The 23,954-nt window shown below is 38.2% G+C and overlaps 3 protein-coding genes across 3 annotated transcripts in view; all 3 read right to left on the bottom strand.

Moving 5' to 3' along the window:
• The window catches only part of ANKAR (ankyrin and armadillo repeat containing), a 64,528-nt gene extending 49,245 nt beyond the window's left edge, over nucleotides 1-15,283 (bottom strand). The window contains exons 1-6 of the mRNA XM_061203200.1: nucleotides 14,668-15,283; nucleotides 9,903-10,340; nucleotides 8,190-8,353; nucleotides 7,444-7,547; nucleotides 2,468-2,648; nucleotides 1,114-1,333 (exon numbers count right to left, since the gene is read on the bottom strand). Coding sequence (XP_061059183.1) covers nucleotides 1,114-1,333; nucleotides 2,468-2,648; nucleotides 7,444-7,547; nucleotides 8,190-8,353; nucleotides 9,903-10,340; nucleotides 14,668-15,268 — 1,708 coding nt within the window. The 5' untranslated portion in view covers nucleotides 15,269-15,283. The remainder of the gene's footprint in view (nucleotides 1-1,113; nucleotides 1,334-2,467; nucleotides 2,649-7,443; nucleotides 7,548-8,189; nucleotides 8,354-9,902; nucleotides 10,341-14,667) is intronic.
• On the bottom strand, nucleotides 15,269-18,614 carry LOC133091753 (uncharacterized). Its single transcript, XM_061190993.1, has 3 exons — nucleotides 18,531-18,614; nucleotides 16,235-16,838; nucleotides 15,269-15,303 (listed from the first exon to the last, which is right to left on the bottom strand). Exons 1-3 carry the CDS (start codon nucleotides 18,612-18,614, stop codon nucleotides 15,281-15,283), a joined length of 711 nt encoding a protein of 236 aa, XP_061046976.1. The 3' UTR covers nucleotides 15,269-15,280.
• A 381-nt stretch (nucleotides 18,615-18,995) lies between these two features.
• ASNSD1 (asparagine synthetase domain containing 1) lies at nucleotides 18,996-23,949 on the bottom strand. The gene is made up of 3 exons (XM_061203176.1): nucleotides 22,486-23,949; nucleotides 22,009-22,190; nucleotides 18,996-19,406 (listed from the first exon to the last, which is right to left on the bottom strand). The coding sequence occupies exons 1-3, from the start codon at nucleotides 23,947-23,949 to the stop codon at nucleotides 19,121-19,123; spliced, it is 1,932 nt and encodes a 643-aa protein (XP_061059159.1). The 3' UTR covers nucleotides 18,996-19,120.
• Nucleotides 23,950-23,954: the final 5 nt, after the last annotated feature.

Below are 23,954 nucleotides of genomic sequence, written 5' to 3'. Positions count from 1 at the left end.
GTTCTCAGCAAATGGAAATCTATGTAGTCACAGGATGAATGAGAGACTTTAATTACCAATGTTTTTTTTTACACCAAAAACACTTAAAATAAAACACATCTTTAAATAACAGGCCACCCATTGCATTTTGACTGAATTTTGCTCTATTTTAACTAAATTCATGTGTATTGAATATTTTAATTAAGTAATAGAAGCATCTTAATACCAAAACATTTTAATTATACTGATAGAGTATGAAATTGATCAGTAGTCAATAGGATTAAAGCAGCACATTTTGTTTTGGTGTGAAACTTTAACACAGCCTCTTAAGGCAGCAAGTTAAAATGTAAAATTGCCATTTCTTATTGCCAATGTTATTGCATCAGCTATTCTCAACATTTTATTTCCCTCTTCAGTTGTGGAGGGCTTCCACTTTATTTTCAATTTTATTATTTTTATACTGGTTAAATTTATTCCAATGAACATATAAATATGTATGTATATCTACAATAATAATCAAGAAAATTTGCTTTTTAAAATTTAAACCAGGTTAGCCTTAAAGGGGTCATTAATCCTAAAATTATGATTATAGAGGAATTTTTTGTTATTAAATATAAGTTTATATAGTATGAAGAAACTATTACCTGGTTAAGAGCCTGGGATAAGAAATGGATGTTCTGCTGGGATCTCTATTTATCTCCCTTTTCTCAGAATTTCTATGGTACATCACTGTATATTAATTATGTCAGTGATTATCAAAGGCTACCCTGAATTCATCCATCATGCCATTCATTCAACAAATATTTCTCAAGCACCTACCAATGCCAGGTTTTCTTCTGGGCACTAGGATACCATGGCAAACAAACTAAACCAAATCCTTGCCCTTCATGGAGCTTATATTCAAATGAGGGAAACACAATAAATGAATAAATAATATTTACTACATAAGGGAGCAACAAGTGATACTTAGAGAACTAAAAGGAGCCTCTCTGAGATAAGTGAAACAAAAACCTCAACTCTGCTCTAGGTTCCAATACTAAATTTTAACCTTGTGCTAAAATCAACATGCATTCCTAATGCCGAATAGGGGTAAGTAAAAGAAAAACATTTTAAGATTTAAAAACTTTATGGTACCTTGGTTAAGTATAATAAAGCATCTCTGGTTGACATTGAAGTTGGCGTTGCACAGTTGACATATGATTGGAACTCTGTTGTGTAGAGCAGCTTGATGGAAAATAGCATAACCTGCCTCATCTGAAACATTGATCGTCGAACTTGAAGTTTTACGGCTAAATGTATGGAAAACAGCAGATAATCCTCTTTCAACAGCAGACTTCATACCAAATGGGATACTCTAAAATTATTAGGAAGCCCAGAATTAGTTTTTTCAAAATACACCTAAAGTTTAGTTAAAGGACGAAAAGCACAATGAAATATATTAATATAATCACATGATTGGTGCGCAATTACAGTAGAATTTTCACAAGATCCGTGGGCAAGAAAGTTGTCAGAGCTATAAAGAAACATTGAGAACTTTAAAAAATATTTTGGGGAAGTTTTTTTTTCCCGTCCTTTTTTTAAGGGAGAAGTTGTAGATCTTTCTTCTCTGGAGACAATTAAAACAAGGAAACAAATATCTTTCTGAAATATTTAAAAGCAAATGGACATCGAATTCCTCTCTGATTTAAGAACAATCTAATTTAGAAGTCTAGAGACTTGAAATATATAGCTATAGGAATACAGTTTGTCTTCTTTGTTCTATGTCTCAAAGTGGAGAGGTGAAAATGTTACACTCTTCTTTTAGATGTTCTGACTACTCAATTTTTTTTAACATCTTTATTGGCGTATAATTGCTTTACAATAATATTTTAAAATTAACTAATAGTTTATCAAAGCTTAAAATTTGTGGACATTAAAACAAATAAATGATAAGTAAATGCCAATGTATCCTTTGAAACTGGTGAGCTCACCACTTAATTTATCAGTTCCAAAAGCTGTCAGTCAAGGCATATTGAAGCAGATACAGAGATTTGATTCAGGATGCCAGGTTTGCTCCTTAGATTTAGTCCCCACAACTGAAGCCTGCCTCTGCAATTTACTAGCTGTGTGATTTGGGAAAGATCCTTAACTCGCCGCATGTCAAATTTCTCATTTGTAAAATAGGATTGATAACAATAGTACCAGTGTCTTGAAAGAATTTGTTGAAAGAATTTATAGTATTTGTATGCCTGGCATACAAAATAAGCACTCAATAGATATTTAGCTGTTATTAAGATTAATCACAATTCCATTCATAAACAGGTTGTTCTGTAACCTGGCCAGAAGTTTGTAATCCAGAATTGTAGAGCTTTTCAGCTGCTAAAATGTGGAATCTTAATTGCATATTGAAGACTTTATTTAACCTATTATTTATCCCTATGATAAAAATTTGAGACATATACTTATTTATAATTTCTTACACTAAATTATGTGGTAATCACTGAAATACCTTGCATTTCATAGCTTTTTTGAAACCAAATTTTTTCTTAAATTGTTCATGTAATTGAGCATCTGTCAGTGGAAGTCTTTTCAGTCTCAGATTGTTCACTATTTCATTTATGGCTCCCCACCACTGTGTCTTATATAGTTGCTGATAGAAAGTTTCAAGTTCAAAACTGATCACATAGTAGCTATTAAAAAAAAATAAAGAAAACAATTTAAGTCTTTCTGACTTGGAAGTTATTTGTTACTTTTTTTCTATGCTGGCAAAACTTTTTCTATAACAATTACAATTTTCTATAACAAATACAAAATATAGTTTAAAATGTACTTGATTGTAAGTATTTTAATGACATGGTTATCAACTGTTATTAATCAGGTCTTTTATAACGAGTATCTTCTCCATACTGGCCTTTTTAATTAACTCTGTCTTTCCTATACCACTGACTAGGGGCACTGCCTAGAAGTCACTGAAAGTCCTAACTCTGGTTGAAAGATTTCTAGGTTTACCTTCTAACCATCTGCTTAATCTCCTCTTACAAATTTACTTTTTAATTCCTTTAATCTAGTTATGTCTATATTTGCTTTCTCAAGAGTGTACCGTGAGTCTGATTTGGAATGATGTTTTGGGTAATGGCTGCTTGACTTTTACTCACTGCACAGTGGGCTAGGGAAACCCCAACCCACCAGGTCCTTGAATCATAGGTAGGCAATAGGCCCAGTCCCCTCTCACTCTGGAATGAAAAAATGACAACATCTTGAGTGGCTCTGTTCCCTGGGGTTGCTTATCATCACAGGTAAAAGAAAATGGTGGCCTTCCTCCACTTCTGCCACGAGTTACCTTTCCCCATTGCCAGATTTCAGTGGTGAGTGTCTCAGCTGCTGTCCCCACCTCTGCCAGTGGGAAGCCTCTTAATGTTACCTGGGTTTCTCCTCTAAAGGCAACTACTGATTGCTGTAAAAACAGTATTCTTGACAGTGGTAACCCCCTCCCATGGCTCTTCACTTTGCTGCTCAGGGACTATTAGTTCTCCTAAGGATACTGATAAGTTTTTTCCATTGTGCTAATTTCCAGGAAAGTGAGTCGGTGACTCTCCATGCTAAGGAAACTCCTTGCCCAGAGGCTGTGTTGGAATCACTGGGCCCCATGGATCAGTTAAAGGAAGATCTTAGGAAAACACTCTATTATGAACCGATCAGGGGCTAATACCCTCTCTTCTTTGACCTTTACTTCAATCCCAGTTTTCTGAATATAAAAGACCTCTGCATAGATGGAGACATATTTGAGGACCTGTTAGCATTTATTTGAGGCTGTCATTCTTCATATCCACCATCTTCTTCCCCCAAAGGAAACCAGACTACAAGAATATAAACTAAAGGCTTCTTTACCCACACCTCTCAGGTATAGTGCCAGGGCAGATGGTGGACTTGTCACTTTGTCCACCTTCATCAATGGGAACTTGCCTAACTTACTAGACTCCAGCCTCCGAAATTGAGGAGCAGGTATTCTGAATCCTACCCAGATTTGAAGGCTTTCAGATCATAGTGGTGATAGGCTAATGGGCCTTAAGGAGCTGTATGGATCAGACCCGGATACTTGATTTGCACTGGATGACTAAACTAAATTTCTGGAAGAAAACGGCTCACCTTTCCTTGGTATTATACACACTGATAAGAGTGGACACCATATACAGATACCCCAAGTCCCACAAGACTGTGTCCATAGACCTAGGCATGAGGGATTACACTAAGGATGTCCTTTGGTCTTTGGCTGGCCCAGCTCTACATCATCTTGCTCCAAGAGAAACCCAGTGTCAGAAACCTCTGTCTTTTCATGTACTTCTCCAGGGAGCTGGCTCTGGCTGTGGGAAATTGCTATGGAATCAGAAGCTGCTGCCTACATTTGGAGCCCTGGTACTCAGTGATGTACTCCCAGATCACTGCCCAAGCGATGAAACAAACTTATGAATTTAACAAATACCAAGGGAAGGTAGGCTGATTTCTTTTAGAAATTTGGTCTAATCATCCAATACCAATCAAACATCCAAAACCAGCAGGGAGCTGTCCTACCCTAGAAACTGGAGAAGCAACTGGTGGTGAAGATCACCATACCCTGAAAAAGTCTCTGACCTCAGAATTTTGTGACCCCCCCCACCCCTGCAAAGTTGGATACACAACCTGTGCATTAGGCCAACACTGGCCCACACAGAGATGATTACTGGAAGCACAGAAAGCCCGGATGGCCAGCACTGTGAGTGAGCCCTCATCCAAGTACTGCATAGTGACACACCACTGTTCTTACTCAAAACTTTAAGTGTAGGCATCAGCAGGGGCTTTAGCGGAGTCTCACTTTTAAACAACTCCCTCCATAGTCTTCTGCCTGGGCATCTGCACGCAGCTTAGGGACTGCAGTAGGACCCTCTAACATCACACTTCCCGGACACGCCACCGTTACGTCAAGTTGATTTCTGACCTGCCTCCTAACATCCACAACAGCATCATGATGCTGGTATGCTCTCCCCCCCGTAGGACATTTTAGTATCAGTATCAACTCATCTATTTGCTCCAATCATTATCATCTTAATAATTCATGAGTTCTTCTACTTTCATGGACTGCCAAATCCTGGGTATCTGACTGTGGCTCCTATTTTTTGATGCTGGTATGGTGGAAGAATACAACCTGAGCCAAAAATGAATCTAGGACTTAGATGTTTCCAAGCAGGGCAGGAAGGCCAGTGGAAATGATCCTATTTTCATTAGGGACCGGGAGTCTCCTAGGAAGTAAATCATTCTGAGGAAAGAGAACATCACGATACATGAGCTCAGCCCAATAACAGTGCCCCTAAAAGCAAAGAAGAGGGGAGATTTTGAGATGGCATGTTTTCAATCATTCAGATTATTCTCTGGTCCAGGACCAACACAGAAAGAAGATCCCTACACAGAAAGAAACAACTGTAAGCAAAATGACTGAAAGAGCTGTTTTTTGCACCAAATTGTTAGGGGCTCAAGGCAGCACTTGTTTGAAACCAATAAAATTGGGAAAGAAATTATCTTTATGTCATTGAATTGGCTTCAACACATCTCACATTTGATGCGTGCTATCTACCAGACATCAGGAGGAGTCAGCCCAGGGGTGATGCCAGCTCTGTAACCAGGAGCAGCAGTGTCAGAGACAACAGTGACATCAGTATCGAGTTGCCTTCTTGGGGCTGTTGGGCTCTGGGGTTCCAGCAGTGGATCATTACAGGGAGCCCAGGCAGGAAAGGAGGAGACCGAAAATATGTTATAGTAGCTGAGAGTGCTGACCCATGGGCATACAAGATTTCTAGAAATAATTCTGTGGGGGTAGATTTTATAGGGAACTGAAGGTTCACTGGTAATTGGCTCAGGAGCCAGGAAAATACTACTACTCCTCTTGTGGTTTTCACTTTTACTCCATGCTGGCTGGGTCTGGGAAACAAGCTTATGCTGGTTTTGAAAGTCTGAAAATTCAAATCCATCCGTCTACAATTCGCCAACACTGATAACCAAATGCTGTGCATTAGTCAGAAACTAGAGAAACAATTCCACTATGAGATCCCACTGCAGTGATATGACTGGATCCCTTACGGTGCAATGGCAGGGTGCTTACACCAACCATACTCCTTCACCCACAACAACCTCTCATCCAGCACAGCCTTCATTCCAGCTCTTTCCCTGCATTTCCAGGATCATTCATGTCCCGCTAGACACTAGAACCTGGGAGAATAAACCTTTGTTTAGAAGAGCCTCCAGCTTGGCAAGAATCATACATGGAGTATGTCTACAGGTGCTAGGTCCCTCAGAGATTCCTCCTCCAGGGAGATGCACACCAACTGTCCATTCCAGAGGAGTGAGATCTACTTCTTAGTTCCCTTCAAAATCATGGAGGCCGTTAGCCACATGGTCTTTGACTTTAGCTCTAGTACCTTGTGTGCATCCAGGCAGTATTCAGTGGAAAGATCCACCTTTCATCTTTTATCTGCTTCTCCCTCTACCTTATTCCTCTTATTTTCCTCACTGCCGTGCATCTTGAAAGAAATTTATAATCTTTGTCTTTACTTCTTCACATCCCATGAACTCTCCCCGACTTTATCCTTCAACTTATTACACATAGCCTTCTATAACCACATCTTCTCTTATCAAGTCATTGTCAAATTTAGAGGGCTTTCTTCAGTCTTAAATCAACTTGGCCTTTTTCTCTCTTGAATTTGATGCTTTTAACTATTACCATATTTTAAAACTTCTCCCCATTTGGCTTCCATGCTATCATACTTTCTCATTTCTCCTCTACCTCTATCATTCCTTCTCAGTCTCTTTTGCTCTCTCTGCTACTCCCCACCCCCCTTAAAGGTTTCTACTCTCCAGAGTTTCTGACATGGCCCTAGCCTCTCAACTACTTCCATGACTTTAAGAAATACAAAACAAACTCCAATATGCTTTAAAATCTCAAGTCTCTACCTCCAACTCAAATGTTTCCTCTGCATTCTATTTCCCTTATTTACAAATTTCAGTTTCCAAGCTGTAAAAATCCAAGAACATACATAAAAGAGCCTAAAAATACTGAGAGAAACATGGTGCTCTAAGAGATGACAGGCTTAACAAGACCCAGCAGAGGAAGAGGATTTAAAATCACATTCCTTACGGAAACAAAGGGGTGTGTGCTGAGTCCATTGCTTTTCAGTGGGCCCATAGGATTTGAGCCCCACCTCCATCCCCATTTAACCACTGTGTTCATTGTAAGAACAAATTACAATGTCTAAGGATTATTACACAGAATGTATCAAGGTGTATGAAGTAATAAATATAAGATTTAATACTTTGTAGAGTCTGTAGTCATTCACGGGGGTTATTATTGTTCTAGGATCTCCATCCTGAGGTTTTAAGTTAGCCTTTGCATTTTGACACTTTCCTGTTTTCTGCTTTCACAAGCTGTGTTACTGTGAATAATTACTAAAAGTTCCTTACCTTTTTCCATTTAATTTCATGACTGGTATTGAGTAATATTCTTTGTATCCTGAATCTTCTGCAAATGTATTAGCAGCACAATCCCGTATTTTTTCTAAATTGTTCTAAAATACAAGTTATGTTATGAAAAAAAAATCTTTAAACAAATCTAAACAATTGTAAGACTTATTTTAGATGAAATTTTATACCTGTAAAGGACAAATTTTTAATAAAAAATCCCAAGTGACCCTGGTAATAACTGAATGTATCCAATCCCTAATTTGGATTAAAGAGGAAAATTTTTTAAAAAGAATATAATTTGGAGAAGGTAGAAAAACAATGACAATTGAAATGTATTATGTTTTCCTGATGAATTTTGTTCTCAAACTCTAGAGGATCTCTGTTCTAATACTAATCTTTGAGAAAAATGGAAGAATATGTAGTTAATGTTCAGGGATTTCTACTGTATTCTTCGGTTAACTATTCTAGGGCAAATGTGGTCCATTAGAAGTCTGTAAATTCTGCAAGGATGATAGTTGTGCCTAGCTTATTTATCATTTTATCTCTGACATTTAACACAAGACCTTAGATATACTTGCACTTAATTCATATATGTTATGTAATGTTTGAAGAAATTAGTGAGTTGTGAAGATAATCATTTGGAGAGCTGCCTAGTGCCTGTACCAACAGAGACTCTTTCTGGTTGGAGAATAGGATAAAAGAGTTGTGAAATGACAAACCATTTCAGGAACAATAATAATTTAAACCTTAAAATCTTCCAAAGCATTCTCGATTGAAGGAGTGCTGATATCAAATTCAATTCCTCCATGAACATGAAAATACTGATCCTCTTTGTAGTGAAAATTCTGGCATTTAAAATCTCGTCCATAAATAAATGGAGGCAATTCTCGCTCTGTCTTGACCTTGTCATCTCCAAAAATGAAAACAAATTTTTGTTTAAAAATTGAATAACAGCATATAAGCAATCATATTTTTGAGGTCTAAATTCTCTTTCTCATAAAGTGAAAAAATTCTATGTGAAATGGAAATCTTGGCAATTACAGTCTATTTATTCATGCTCTTAATGTATATTTTAAATATTAAAATATATTTATATCATACATTTTGGTCTTTTTTTGTAGTTTCATTGTACAGACATTTCAAAAGAATAATCAAAACATTATTTTACTTATTGATTACTATATATGAGCTCAAGACTAATATTTTACCCCCAATTATCAGAAAAGATTTGAAACTCTGTGCCGTGGAGAATCTTTAGTTAAATAAACAAAAGTTACCTGAGCTAGTTAAGGAAAAGAGAGACACTATAAAGAAAAAGGTGGGTATCTCTCACATGACAAAAATAATCAGCCCATTTTTCTGGAAAGTAATGAAGCTACACATATAAAATTTATTTTGAAAAATAATTTTCTAAAATCCTGGCAAGGATTAGGTTTATTCAATATTTTGACTTGTTAGCAGAATATAGCTTCATCAATATAAGGTATATAATGTATTTTGAGAAATGCAAAAGGTCTAGAAAAGTACAAAGAAAAATATAACACCTTAATCTCACCACCTGGAAATTAATTATTAATATTTAGTCATATTTGTTTCCAATAATTTAAATAACAAGACATTACAGATATAGCTAACATCCTCTTTAAGCATATCAGTTCCATACACATGACATTCTCCCCACTCCCATCCTGGACAAGCGCTGTCATGAGTCCATTTTTAAATAGTTTACAGATATGGATTATAATCTTCACTATCATAATTCTCATGATACAAATTTTCATTAAATGACTTATAAAATTTCTACTGAAAATTTGCCATCTGAATAGAAAGCCCACTATAATAAGCCTACAAGTTTGAGCACCAGTGAAAATACACAAATTGTGTGCTAATCTGGGTGGGAAGAATAGTCTGCTCTGCATTCCTGTCAAATTCCATGTAAACATGGTCCTATTTTAGCTCTCTATTCTCTTACATTTGTCTATTTCTTTGTTATAATACCAATATATTACTAAAGTTTTTAATATGTTTTCATCTTTTTTTCAGAAATGTAAGAGCATTCATGATCTTTTACTGCTCGCTCCATATTAATCTCAGAATCAACTGCTAAACTTTCATGAAAAACACAATAGGGATGTTGAGTAGAAGTGCACTGAACTTATAATTTGAATGAGATATAATATAGTGTTGTCCCATCGTGAACATAGCATATTACCCTATTTTCTCAGAACTCATTTTAAGTCTTTCAACAGTCCTTATAATTGATATAAATATATACCATGTACTGTGTGAATATACCAAGTATTTTTAACTACTTTGGAGACATTACAGTTTGCTTTTTATTTTTAACAGGCTACAGCTTGGTTACATGCTTGGACCCACATACTAGAAACAAAATTGAATTTACATATAAGTTCAATATATATCTACATTTTATATATAATTTTTGGTGATACTCTTACCTGAAAAAGGCTGAAGCAGACTACTTAAATATGGAACTTTCATCTTCTTTTTTAAACTCAGTAGAAATGGAGTCAGAAAACATATTAATTTTAGGTATCCTATCCCTTTCCTGATTTCTTTTTTCTTCTCAAAGTGTTTTTGAATAATCTTTTTTTGAAGATATAACCTTTGCTGTAATCTCTGGTAGGTACAAATGTCAAGATAATCCTGATTATATCTTACAGCATTAGTAAGCCAATAGGCTGTTTCAAATATAAAAACATTTTCACACTGTTGAACTTGTGTGGTACTGAATGTCAACTTTAGTAGAATATTTTCAGCATGTTTCATAAATACAGCTTTTTCTTCAGGGCTATCGGGATTATATGTTGGATCTTCATTCATGTCTTCGTCATAGATGCCATCAAAGTCTGGATCCTTTGTAATATCTATCAAACCTTCACAGTAAAAAAGAAAGATTTTAGGTTGTGAAAATTTCTTACTTGGTTTCTGGATAAACAGAGTAGATTGAAGACAGGGTTTCATCTTGAAATTCTACCGAAATGACAGCAAAGGGATAATGAAATGCCAATAAAATTGTCAAAGAATAAAAGCAGATAGATACGTGGTAACTAAGCAGAGTAAAGAAAGATGGAAGCTTGTGGAATTAAAAAGAATTGATTTTCATTCTCTTTGGAGAAATACAACACCATGGAAACATAATAACATAAGTCCCATCTTTAATCAAAGAAAATATGGAAGAACAACAAGAAATGTGATCTTCCTTTAAGCAGAGAATCAGCTTCTTACTTGGGCATAAAGTATATTTGCTTTTTCAGGTCCTATATTACATATTTCTTCTTTTTGATGATAACAGAAGCTAAACATATACAATAAATAACTTTCCTACCAACTAATCATGATGAAACAAGAATTGAAACTTGATTTTACTCTATATTATGAATGACAATTTTTATATTACATTTTCTTCCCATTTATGATGAAATTAAATTGTTGTTTCTTGTTGTCAAATTGTCTTTTTTAAGATATTTACAACCTTAATCAAAGCTTGAGAAAACGGCTTAGAACCGTAAGCAAACTGGATAATATGACCAGATTTTTGGTGTGCTCTATGCTCCACTGCTGTTGCTACCATTTTTTAAAGGTGGTGTTTGCCGGTGGTTTTACACAGTGCAAAGGTATTAAAGAGGTGAAGTTTAACTTGGCCTCAGTGATTCCCAGTAGTCTTCCCTCCCAAAAAAATAGTTGGCCTCCTGCAGAGTTCCTTGGAAATTCACTGTAGCACAGTGTTTAAGGCAATCACATGGTCAGTTGCAAGGTTTGAACCCAGTCTCGAAGTCGAGAGGAGGTGCTGTTTCCCCAAATGTGAAATATGAAATAGCAAGTCTCGCCACTATCTTGCCACCATACAGCGGCAACTACAAGGACTAAGCTGAGAGCACAGGGTTAGAGCCAAATTTCCATGAGTCACACTCTATATCAGACACCTTTTGTTCCCTACCTCACTTCCTCCCAGACCATATTTTTCATTCTAGTTGTCGTTGCATGGACCAGCTCCACACAGATGTAACCTGACTGCACCACGTGGCCCTTACTTTTGCCCTGGGGTTTCTCTGCCACTGCTGTGTTGGACTCCTGATGGAACCCATTCCACCATTCTGATGGATGAACAAATCTCCATGAGGGAGTTAACTCTCATGGAACCTTTGACTAATGAAGGAGAGAAGCCAGGGAAAACATGCTCTCCTCTTCCATCCCTCGGGCTGACAATTCTGAAGCGTATTCTATGTGACTCCCCAGAGAGTCCCAGCAAAACCGTCCCTAATTATTCAAGTGATGAAAGCTCAACAGCATATCTTTGGATTGATGACTCCTCCTTTTCTATTCACTTTTCCTGTCCCTCACTCCTGTTCCTTGGAGTCATTTCACATAAACTACTCTGACTTAAGCCCTCATTTCAGGCCCTAATTTGGGGGGTAACCAATACACCTTGCACTTGTATGCTGCTGTCTGACCCTGTATATCCTCAAGCATGCAGCATTAAAGCCCCACCTTCTAAGAGTCCAGGTCCCTTTCCCGGAATCTGATGCTTGGACCTGCAGGATTTCATAGTGATGCTCCAGATGTGGTGCATGATGGGGAACCTGTACCTATTCCTGCTGCTGCCTCTGGGAGTTTCCCCCTGAAAACTCCGCTCCAGCACATCTCAAGTGTGTGCTGCTTGGTCATTTACAATTGTTTGCACTACACCTTTGTTACAGTGCCTGAAGCATATTGATGCTGCTGGTTCTTCAGCAGACTCCTGAAGTGTGGTGGAGGGAGAAAAATATCTCTATCCCCATATGCTGCTCTTCTTTGATTGTCCGGCAGCCAATATTACAAAGCGCTTTAGTGTAACATACACAGCACTTTTCCCAAGGCACATGGTGGTAGTGACTGCCTCTGAAAGATTTCCAGCCTCATTCATATTCAGTGAAAAAGGGATTATAGACAGAGAGAGCAGCCAGAAGGCAGTTGCAGTATGTAAGGCTAGAGAAAAGAGTGTTCTGTATCAGGGTGTTGTAGTTGAGATAAAGCAAAGTGGATGATTTTGAGATATTTTAGTGGTAGAATCATAATAGTCAAGACATGAATTCCTATCCAGAAAAGGAGAATTAAGTCGAAATGTCCGGGACTGATATTTAGTTACATATCAATATGGCCACATTGTTAAAATACTGAAATCTTCCATATTGTGTGGTAAATTAAATTGCTATAGCCCTGAGCTCTTTGAATGCCTCCCTTCCCTGGGATAGCCTAGAAAGCTCCATGATCCAGCAAAGGGTACATATGACAAGCAGGAGGTCTCTGAGATCCTGTTCCAGCATTATTGCTGATGTCTGTTCTGATTGGCCAGTGTTCATGCTGTGCTGGTGGTTAATTATTCTGAATATCACCCCTGAAACCATAAGCCATGGAAGACAGACAACTTTAGTCTCTGGGTGCTCCCCAACTCCACCTACAGCTTGATTAGAATGTTTCTATGTGTCTCTGATCTCCTCCACCAGGAGCACCACTGTGAGGCACCACTCATAGAGGGTGGCCTCAGATATGACAGACAGCTAGATTCAATAGACCAGATGTTGGGCCACAAAGTTGCTTGATATAACTGATTTCATCATCAACTAAGTAGGAGCCCTTTGTCCGTAGATACAAAACAGGACATGTGCCCCTTCCTGCCCTGGCCATCTCTTTTCTTACTATTGATAGATACTCTCACTGGATGATCCAAAGGCTCTTGTGACTTTAACATATGAATGTCTGAATCCTCAATGTGCACCTCTAACACTGATTACTCTCCAGAATTTGACTTGTATAATGGAGTTTCCACCTAGATATCTGGATCTAAAAAGGGCTCATTGTTTCTTTACCAGTCAACCTGTCAGCTCTGGCTTTTGCTTTGCTTGACACATGCCAGATTGGAATGATGGTTCATTAGTCCCACCTCCTTTCTGATGAGAGTCTAAAAGTAATCTTTGTAAAAAGGGAAGAAAAGCAAACCCAATTTTTGTCAGGATTGTCAAAGCTCTAACGTTGTTAAAAACCACCATCCAATCGTGCTGATCCTTAACCTCCATGGAGCTCAGATCTTCACAAAGTTCCTGGCATCATCTCAATCAAGAAGGGCAAACGGTGTAGCTTAGTTTATAGACACATCTTGGCCAATGCAAGTAGGCAGAAACATTATCTGGCTTGTGCGATATTCCCTACTGTCTTCCAGTTAGTAGTGAATAGATTACTAGACAACTTCCAGGATAGAAGAGTCATCAACTACTCTATCATCTTTGACATCAAAATGACATCTTAATTTAGATACATTTTATTTATGTGACCTCAACTAGCCTTGGAGGTCCTAAACTACCAGAAATGATAGCACTTCTGGTTGAACGTTAACAAGTGTTTTTAAGACTTTGACCATGCCATATTCTCTTCAACAATGCATCTGCATGTGCCAAAGTATCAGTACCCTTTAAGAGGAACTACCAGACCAGTCAAGGGAATGCAGAAATTAATGGAATTTACTAGACATTACTGGCAGCATTTTGCATTACTTCACCCTAATCACCCCAAGGACCTGAACAACAAGAAGAGATTTTTTGGTTCCAGTTACAGCTATAATCTTTTAGAAGCCAGTGATCCTTCAATCGTAGGTACTCTGCACCTATCCAGTGACATTAGTTGATTCCACCAACATCACAGACTAATTCTCACCCAGAGGGGGAGAATTTCTGCTTATACTCAATACTCTTGGAGTCTGCTCTCAACAGAAGTTGATTATCTTGCATAGAAATGAGAGCTATTAGCTATCTAAACTGTCTTTGAGACACAGAGGTACCATCTCCAAGAGATGGTACTGCTTGCTGGTACACACAAAAGCTACAGAGCTGAAACACATCTGGAAACCCAACCCATAGCAGGTGAGTCAGGCTGCCTTAGTGTCATCAAGCAAATCTTATTCCCAGGTATTTGAACTTCACAGAAGTCTAGCCACAGATACAGTAAATAGCAAATGAACACTTCTGTGGTTCAGGTCCTAACCAAGCTTCAGAAGGTGACATTGAAAAAAATTAATTATTAATTATTGAAAAGATAGATTCTTTGTAATTCAAAAAATCTCTTTCAAGAAACATTGGCTAAATACATAAAACTGAGCCACAGATAAATTACTTTTAAATTAAAAAAAAAAGGCTTCTAATAAAAATAAAACAAATTAAATTCTCTTACCTGCTGAACTAAACTCTGCAAAAATATCTCTATTTGTTTGAGGCTTCCCATCTGGATCAATGTCCATGATGGTACGCCACAATTCAGAGAATCTAGCTCGTTTTTCTTTGGGCATATATATTCCATGCCATAGTGCTTTCAACATGTAGTCAATATTGATCAGAATTTGCCCAATTCTGGTATCATAATAAGCTGGAGGTAATTGACAAGAAGAACTCTGATCATAATTAGCTTCTAAACTGATTGAAGGAATTTGATTTAAGCAATAAATTCCAACAGCCAATTCCCTTATGATTTGATGGACTTCTCTATAGTCTAAGAGGGCAGTAGGGTCTACAGGAGTCAGTAGGATTGCTGTGGAGAAGGCTACATTATTTATTTGACTCATAATTCCACACGGGCTGTCTAGTTGAGAGTGGACATCTTCTTTGGCAGACAACCAGCTAACTAGTGCAGTAGTTAGCAACTCTTGTACTTCACTCCGATCATATTTTTCAAAAAAAGCAGAAGCATTTCTCTGTACTGCTAAATTCTCCAGGTAAGTTTCTTCATCTTGAATTTGATCAAATCTAGGTGCTCCTTTTTTGGGCAATCTTAACATTTCTAATTAATTCTAGTGTGTCCTTTCTGAAGTTTCTGCAATGAATAAAAAGGAAAAGACAAGCAATAAAATTTACCATGGTAATGAAGCTGAATTTCTCAAGAAATAAATCTGTACCTTTCATCTTTATCATGTTAATTGTTTCATGGTCAACCATTATATTTTTTCAATTAAAAATTCTTTTTCAATTAAAAATTAAAAAAAATTTTTTTCAATTAAAAAAAATTTTTTTAACGACATACATTATATTTGTTTCAGGTGTACAACATAATAATTTGATATATGTATATATTTTGAAACGATCTCCATAATAAATGTAGTTAACATCTATCACCATACATAGTTACAGAATTTTTTTTCTTGTGATGAGAACTTTCAAGATTTTATTATCAACTACAGCTGCCATGCTATACATTACATCCCCAGGACTCACTTATTTTATAACTGAAGTTTGTACCTTTTGACCCCCTTCACCCATTTTGCCCACCTCACCCTTTGCCTCTGGCAACCACCAATCTGTTATCTATGCTTGGGTTTTTCCTTTTTTGTGTGGTTTTCCATAACCACTATTTATTGAGCATCTACTATTTGCCCAGCTCTTTATACACCATATTTCATTTAATTGGCCCCTCTGTACAGTGGTTCTCAAATTTTAGCCTGTGTTGAAATCACCTGCGGCTTGTTACGACAGATTGCTGGATCCTACCCTAGAGTTTCTGATCCAGTTGGCTGGAGTGGAGCCAGAGAATTTCTGTTTCTGAAAAAGTTATTTGCTGCTCGGCGAGATAGGCGCTGGGAGCCCCACTTTATAGACGCAGAAACGAGACTAGGAAGGTTACAGGATGGGCCTGAGGTCTCACACCTTCAGGATCAGAACCATCCCAGGTCTGTCCATCCTCAAGTTCAAGACCTATGCCCACTGGACACGGGAAAAGGGGAAGGACAAGGAAAAGGGAAGAAACCAACTCTGAGATGATGGTTTGCTTGTCCAGGAGAGGGGAGCTGCGTCCACGCCGGTCCTTGGAGTATTCCCGGGGCCGAGGACAGTGGTCGTTTTGAATGACCGGTCTCTCGTTGGGCCCGAAGCCAACGTCAGGAGCCCCGCGTGGGCGAGGGCGAGGGTAGCCACTGCAGGGAGGACTGGGAGGGACTCTCCTGAGCCGAGGGCCTGGGGAGGCCTGCTCGCCCCGCGCAGCCTCCAGGCTCTCCTGGGAGCCCGGGCCTTTGCTGAAGTCCCGCCGCCCCGGCGCGGGCCGAAGCCGTTGGTACCCGGGGCCTGGGACGGCGGGGCCTCGCCGCGACGGGGCGCTCCTGTGCTTCCGAGGGCGGGGCCTCCCGCCGGTGCCAGGGATGCTCGCCGCGGCTTAGATTCCTCCAAGGCAGATGCCCCACCCCACCCCCACCTCTCCCCTTTAGAACTCAGTCCGGACTGGGGCTCTGCGCACCGTGCATCTCTGTCATTTCCTACTTTCACTATTTGTCTACGAGAAAGCACAGAAACAGAGCGGCGGAGGCGAGCGCCCCAGGCTCCGAGGTAGTCCTGGGTTAGAATCCCACCTCCATCATCATTCTTTTACTCAACAAACATTTATGGAGCGCTTGTTATGAGCCAGGCGCTGGGGACGCTGGAAAAGGGCAGCTGTAAAACCCCAAGGAGCTTACAGTTACGCAGATAATCATACAGCTGCATTTAAACAGTACCATAATGTAAGATGTAATGACAGCACATGAAGGAAAGCTAACCTTCACGGGAAAGGCTGCCCTGAGGAAGTGATCTTTTAAGCTGAGCCTGATAGATGAGAAAGAGCTATCCAAGCAGAGAGTTGGAGAAGTAGCTTTCCAGGCACAGGGAACAACAGGTGATGAAGAACTGAGCTGAGGAGAAAGCTGAAATTTTTGAGAAACTGAACAAAACTGCATAGAGAACTAGAGAGATGTGGGCACAAAAATAGGATGAGGAGGTAGGTGAGGGCCAGACTATGAAGGCTGCTGAGTTAAAGATTTTGAACTTTATTCTAAGAGTTTACGCTAGATTGATGGCAGTAGAGGGCAGGTGCAGGCTTGAGTGGTGGTGGTGATCGTGATGGAGGGCTGTGGATGGGTTTGAGAAATAATGAGATGGCCTACTGGGAACAGATCGAATAGTGGCAGAGTTTAAAAAGAAGGTGGTCATCTAGGTGACACCTAAATTTCTGTCAGGAGCTATGGGGGATCAGGGCAAGATTAAGAGTTCAGTTGTACCTGTGAGAGAACCAAGTAGAGATGTCAGATGTGCCTTAGATATACAGGTCTTAGCTAAAAATGGCAGCTTGGGTTAGATGTATACATTCCGGCAGGTTTAGGGTAAATGAAGCCAGGGGAGTGGCTGAAATCACCACGGGAGAGAATAGATAATTGAGAACCCAGGATGGAGACCTGAGAAATTTAATATGTAAAGGTCAGGTGGAGAGGGTGGAGGCAGGAAAGAATACAAAAGCGAGCAGTCAGGAGAGCAGGAGGAAAGCCAAGATTGGTCACAGAAGCCAAGAGAAGAGAATGGCCAACTTCACTGGATGCTGCTCTAGGTCAAGGGAGATGAGAACTGAAACTTTTCCCTGAATTTAGCAACAGGGAGGGTTTTGGTCACTGTTTGAAGGCAGAATTTCTCTTATTCCAACCATGTCACTATCTTAGCTGCTGTGGAGGTAGTGAATATTAATAAACTTGTGATGGCTGTCCCAGGTCAAGAGATGTCAAAAAGTCACTACCTTCTTTAAGAGCGCTGCATGTTTGCACTTCTGAAGTATGAGCAATGTATGTAAATTCCTAAAATTTCTTTCCCACTATAATTAAAAGAATCAAAGTATGTCCAGATCCAGAAAGGATGTCAGCCCTAATTGGTGATAGATCCCAAATGTGACCTTGCGTTATGGTGGTCACGACTGAATATTGTGGGTGGATGTCAGGTTGGAGTGAAGTTGAGTGACTAGGTGAAAAGGTGGAAAGGGTGAGTGTGGGTGGGAGGCAAGAGATGGTAAGTACAGGAAGATGTAGGACCAAGGATGTGCATTTTAAATTGGTATAGACTAGAACATTTTAAATGATTATACGAAGGATACCATAGAGAAGAGGCCGAAGATACTAGAGAGACGAGTGTAAGGTTCCTGAAAGGCAGGAAGGGTTGGGATACAAAGAAGAGGTGGAGGCACAGCCTTTTTGATGGATGGATGCATATATTTCTCTTTCTAAAGGCAAGAAGGAAGAAAAGGATCAGTGCACATACAGGTAAGTTAGAACTTTTGGTGTTGGAAAGTTGAGCAGTTCTTAGCTGGATGACTTTGATTTCTTTGTGAAAAGCCGAGGTCATGAGCTGAGAATGGGGAAAAGAGAGAGAGGTTAGAGATCTGTGGGACAGGAGAATATTTAAAATAGTCTTCAAAAGTTCTCAGAGGGGGACAGTAAACTGCCTAAAGAGATGTACCACATGTCTCTCAGGAGTGTGAACCTCAAACAAATTGTTTAGCTTCTCTAAACCTTAGTTCTCTTATCTGTTAAATAACAACAGTAACAAATTGAGTTATTTCTGGATATAGCTACCATGAAGAGTCAATAAAAGCTGCCTTCTTTTAGTGTTGCTGGTGGGAAATTACCATGTAAGAGTTCAAAACAATGTTAATACCACAGTTTAAAATATCCAGGTTGTTCTTTCAAGTATAATCTCTTTCTCTGGAGTATCAATTTGATTAAATTGGTTGTATTACGCTACAAAGTAAAAATTCACGTAATGAATTTTACAGCCACATTATACAATAACAAAGCAGCAGAGTATTTTTTTAAATCATCATTCAGTAAATGTTGTTACACTGTGAAATATTACGTTTTAATCTCTTTTTCAATAGAAAGGTTTTCTAAGGAAATGACTTGGAGCCTTCCACATTTATCAGATGCCTTTTCATTATTCTTTTCCATTTTCGCAATTCTGGATCCAAATTGCATGGCCCGTTTCGGCAGAAGAGCAGAGGTTGTTAGACCAAGTTCCACTGCCGCAAGACGCAAAATTAGTTTTTCACCAATTCCACGGGATAAAGTCAAGTTTGCCTTTTCCCAAACCGGTAGGGAATTTAGAAAGGAGACAACATTTTCATCCAGGAAAGGAAATCTAAAATAAAAAGTATAACTACCATTAAAGAAAAAAATCAATCTGTTGTGATTATTTCTTTTGCATTTTCTTCAGTATGTTAATATTTACAGTATAAATTTATTTTTGAGGGCACTATTTTTCTAGATTAAAAATATTCTAGTTATTTATACAATTTTATGGCTAAAATTTAATCACATTAAGAACTATTTCACAACACTTGTCTAATTTTAATACATATGCTAAAATATAAAGAAATTTTCCCTCAATAGATAAACAAATTAAGCCTACGATGTCAAGAAATAATTTCAAATTGTTTCACAAGATATCTTTGGAGATGCCTTGAAAATAAACATGGTCTTGAGTTAATTATTCAATCTGTGTCTGCTCTTTACTATCTAAAGATATTGAACTTTAGGGATACGAAACCAATATAGAAGGGCTCTATTCTCCTGAACTTGTGAAACATTTACTTACGGCAAAACTTTATGGTATCAAAATTGTAATTACATTTAAACTGCTTAAATGGCAACAAATTGGTGTAACAGGACAAAATATTAGATTAAAAAAAAAACTTTCTGCTCTTTTGGCTTCCCTAATTTTCTAGCAAATTCTGTTCTTTTTTTTGTTTAAAATACTCTAATCCTACCCCCTTCCTTCCCAATTCCTCAAAATGCAATACAATTACACTAATGTTTCTATTTCATTACATTTCATTCTAACTTAAGTAGAGAGATCAGAAAGGGTAAAGGCATTTGTTATACAAAATATTTTATAAAAATGAATTAATTGTGAAAGCAAATTTAAATAAGAGAAGCTAATAGATTACGGTTAATATGTATGCCAAAATCCATAATAAGTCGGTTTAAATCTAGCCACTATAATGGTATTTGTTAAATTACAATTCTGATTTGCTGTTTTAAACATCCTTCACATCCATTTTTACCCAAGGATGTCATGGGCGGGGGGGGGGGGAAGGGGGGGTCTTTTTTTTTTTTTTGTCTGCACCGTGCGGCATATAGGATCTTAGTTCCCCAACCAGGGATCAAACCCACGCCTCCTGCAGTGGAAGCGCAGAGTCTGAAACCACTGGACCACCAGGGAAGTCCTGGGGGTCTTTAGAATTAACTGCTTTTACTGAATAAAATAAATTCCCTTTTCTCTGACCTAGCTGAAATAATGGACTGAATTCTCTTTCTCTCATACACATATACCCTTCAAAAGGAAAACATTTTACACACTTTGCATTGTGGCATTACTTATTTCTTTATAAGGAAATTTTGAAAATTATGATAATTTTACATGTCAGAACTGGCAACACAGGAATGACAAGGTAGAGACAAGAAACAATGAAGTCTCAGAGTTTGTGTATTATGATGCTCCAATTCCCACGAAGCTTATTTGGACTCCTTGTTCTTGCATGCTCGTACCCTTGTAACAAAACCATCACTTAATAAATTAACCTACTTGAACAAATTTCTGCTTTTTATAATTAAACGAAACATCTTCTTTTAGCCTTAATGCTTTAAAAAGTTGTATTCAAGCACTTGTCTACTATCATCAGAAATATGTTGTAGGTAAACACAAACCCCTAAGATTAAAAAAGAATATACACATGAAAGTGGCTTGATCTCTGAAACTTTTAGATAATCTGCAACATATGACTAAACTGTGTTCAAAAAACATATGACAGAGGGGAATCCAGTACCGGAACCACCACTTAAATCAGTATGGATCTATATAGGCATACCTTGTTTTATTGTGCTTCATAGATACTGCGTTATTTTTTTTTTTTTTTTTTACAAACTGAAAGTTTGTGGCAACCCTGCGATGAGCAAAGTCTATCGGTGGTGCCATTTTTCCAACAGCATTTGCTCATTTCACGTTTCTGTGTTACATTTTGGAAATGCTCGCAATATTTCAAAATTTTCATTATTATATTTGTTATGGTGATATGTGATCAGTGACCTCTGATGTTACCCTTGTGATTGCTTTTTGTTTTGTATTTTTAAATTAAGGTATATACATTCTTTTTTTAGACATAATGTTGCTGCATACTTAATAGACTACAGTACAGTGTGAACATAGCTTTTGTATGCGCTGGGAAACCAAAAAATTCATGTGACTTGCTTTTTTGCGGTGGTCTGGAACTGAATCTGCAATATCTCCAGGTGTGCCTGTACATACAGAAATGTCTGTAGAGACAAAGTCAGGCTCTGTAACATTGGAGGAGAAAGCTTGGGAGTAGGACTATGCCCTTATTGGGAGGAAAGCAAACATCTGAAACAAAACAAAGCCCCTTAAACACCTTCTCTCAGTATTTCACTACCTCAAGTTTTACAGTCTTTCACTGTAGTCTTAAAAGCAATCATGTCATTGTATCATATTTGAAAATTACTGAAAAGCCATTTCTTGGAGAATGAGTTCTGGAAAAACTGTTCCTCTGGCTCTTCTCCAGCTTTGCTTCTGACCGACTGTGTTTGTAATATAAAGCCAAGATATTGCTGCTACTGTTATTCATTTGAACAAGTCTCCAAAGAAAAAGGAACCTAAAAATCTCCTTTTACAGTCTATTGTCTTTACAAGATTACCCCAAAACCCTCAGATAGATGATAGGAATTACCTTGCTTCTTTTCCATGATCACCAATAACTCTGTCATCACGACCAAGATTTCTAGAAGAAATTCGACCCAGTTCCATCTCGATTTCCTTATTCAGTCCTTCCAGCCCGTGTGTCTGGAAGCGGACACGATGACGAGAATAACCTGCGAGCTGCTCATCTGCACCAATTCCAGTAAGAACTACCTACAAAGGTTTAAAGAAATCCATATAAAAAATGTTATCTACTATACAGTAAGGAAAATAACTAAGATAAAAGTCAAGCTTAAAAAATGATAACCCCAAAGATAACATTTTCAGAGAAAAGCCATAAGGCAAAGTCATAAAATAGTAAAATAGGCCCAATTTTTACAAAGTCATATACTTTGTGTTGTAGTTTAAATGCAACTGAAATACGCTATATTCTTGCAACTTAAATGCTAAAAGCTTTAAGGGTCAAAGTTAGGTCTCAGAAATCCTAAGCAGAAATACCGTGTCATACCTTTGCACTACTCTGATATGGTTTTGCTTCATCTTGGGTCACTAACCAACCAACTCCTCCAGAAGCAAACCAGACTGCACAGCCAATGCTGTCATCCAACACTGTATCCAAGGGCTGAATTAAGTGGGATATTCGAGTTTGTCTTAATCTTTGCAGTTCTTCCAGAGAAACATTAATTTCAACAAAATTCCAAATCCGGGATGGGTTGGCAGCTTGTAGTTCCTTTAGCCCTGCTCTTCCTGTGATTCGATCTGGTACGTTGAATTGTTCACCAGCATTAGCAGCAGCAGCAGCAGTGACATTTTTAGAGGATTCTTCAGAGGGTTTTTCACAATTATTTTTCTCTTTTCTCCCTTTTTTGTTAAAACCAGCTGGTATGGTCTTTTCCTTAGTCATGAAAGCCACATTAAGAAGATCAATTGGTTCAGCTAAAGGAATATGACGGTCAGCAAGTGCTGCGATAACCATGGAATCAACTCCCCCAGAAAATAGGATTGCAACATTTGCTTTCCTATTACTAGTTTTCAAAACTTCACTTTGTATCAGGTTTTCATCCCTAGGTAAACACAAGACACGTCTCTTGACTGCGATACTCAGGACATCAATGAACTGCTGAACTACTTCCTTCATGTGTCCATCAGTAAGAAAGACCTGAAGGGTCTCTCTTGACGGTGGGACGCTGGAAATGCTACTGCAATGGATCTCAAATGCGGCTTGTGGCAAAATCATATTTAAAGGAACAACAGGTTCTTTAAGATACAGTTTGGCTTCATTTGCTGCCACTGATACAAATGTTGGCAAATCTGCTGAAATTTCAGTTAGGCTATTAACACATTCTTTGATAACATCCTCCCTAGAGTTATATTTCCAAGGATACAATTTTAAAACAACAGATTTGGAAATGGAAGTAGACTTTAGATCAATTCTGAAAATTCCAGATGCTGGAACTTCTTGCCACTGATTGGCCACTCCAGATGTTTGGGCGCCAACTGAAGAGAGGCAGAAACTCTTGCCCAAACTACTAAAATGCCAAAGCAAGCTACGACGACCAAAAAAATCCCTACCAAACCACAAAGAATGACTAGATGCTTGATAATATATAAAAGACCAAGGACCTTGGACTTTTGAGAAGAGTGACAAAATATCAGATTCATTCTTACAAGAGGAAAGATAATTAAACATTATTTGCGTATCATTCTCTTCAGCTTCAACCTTTATTCCACTAAAGACTTCTCCATTCCACAGGAATACATTGCCTCTTTCATCTTCCACAGGCTGGGCAGTCAACACACCTCTTAAGTGAAGGACATGACCAGAAAATAAACACTGGTAGTTAATATTAGACTTCAACAACTGTTTACTACTATTGGGTCCCCGCCGTTTAAGATTACACAGTAAATCCTCTTTCAAATCTTTGCTGAAATGCTCAACAGAAAAGCTTACTGCACAACAAATGCCACACATTGCTA

Source organism: Eubalaena glacialis, chromosome 1 (genome assembly GCF_028564815.1).
Source record: "Eubalaena glacialis isolate mEubGla1 chromosome 1, mEubGla1.1.hap2.+ XY, whole genome shotgun sequence".
NCBI lineage: Eukaryota > Metazoa > Chordata > Mammalia > Artiodactyla > Balaenidae > Eubalaena > Eubalaena glacialis.
The sequence above is the reverse complement of the archived record's forward strand: the minus strand, read 5'-3'. Positions and strand labels throughout refer to the sequence as shown.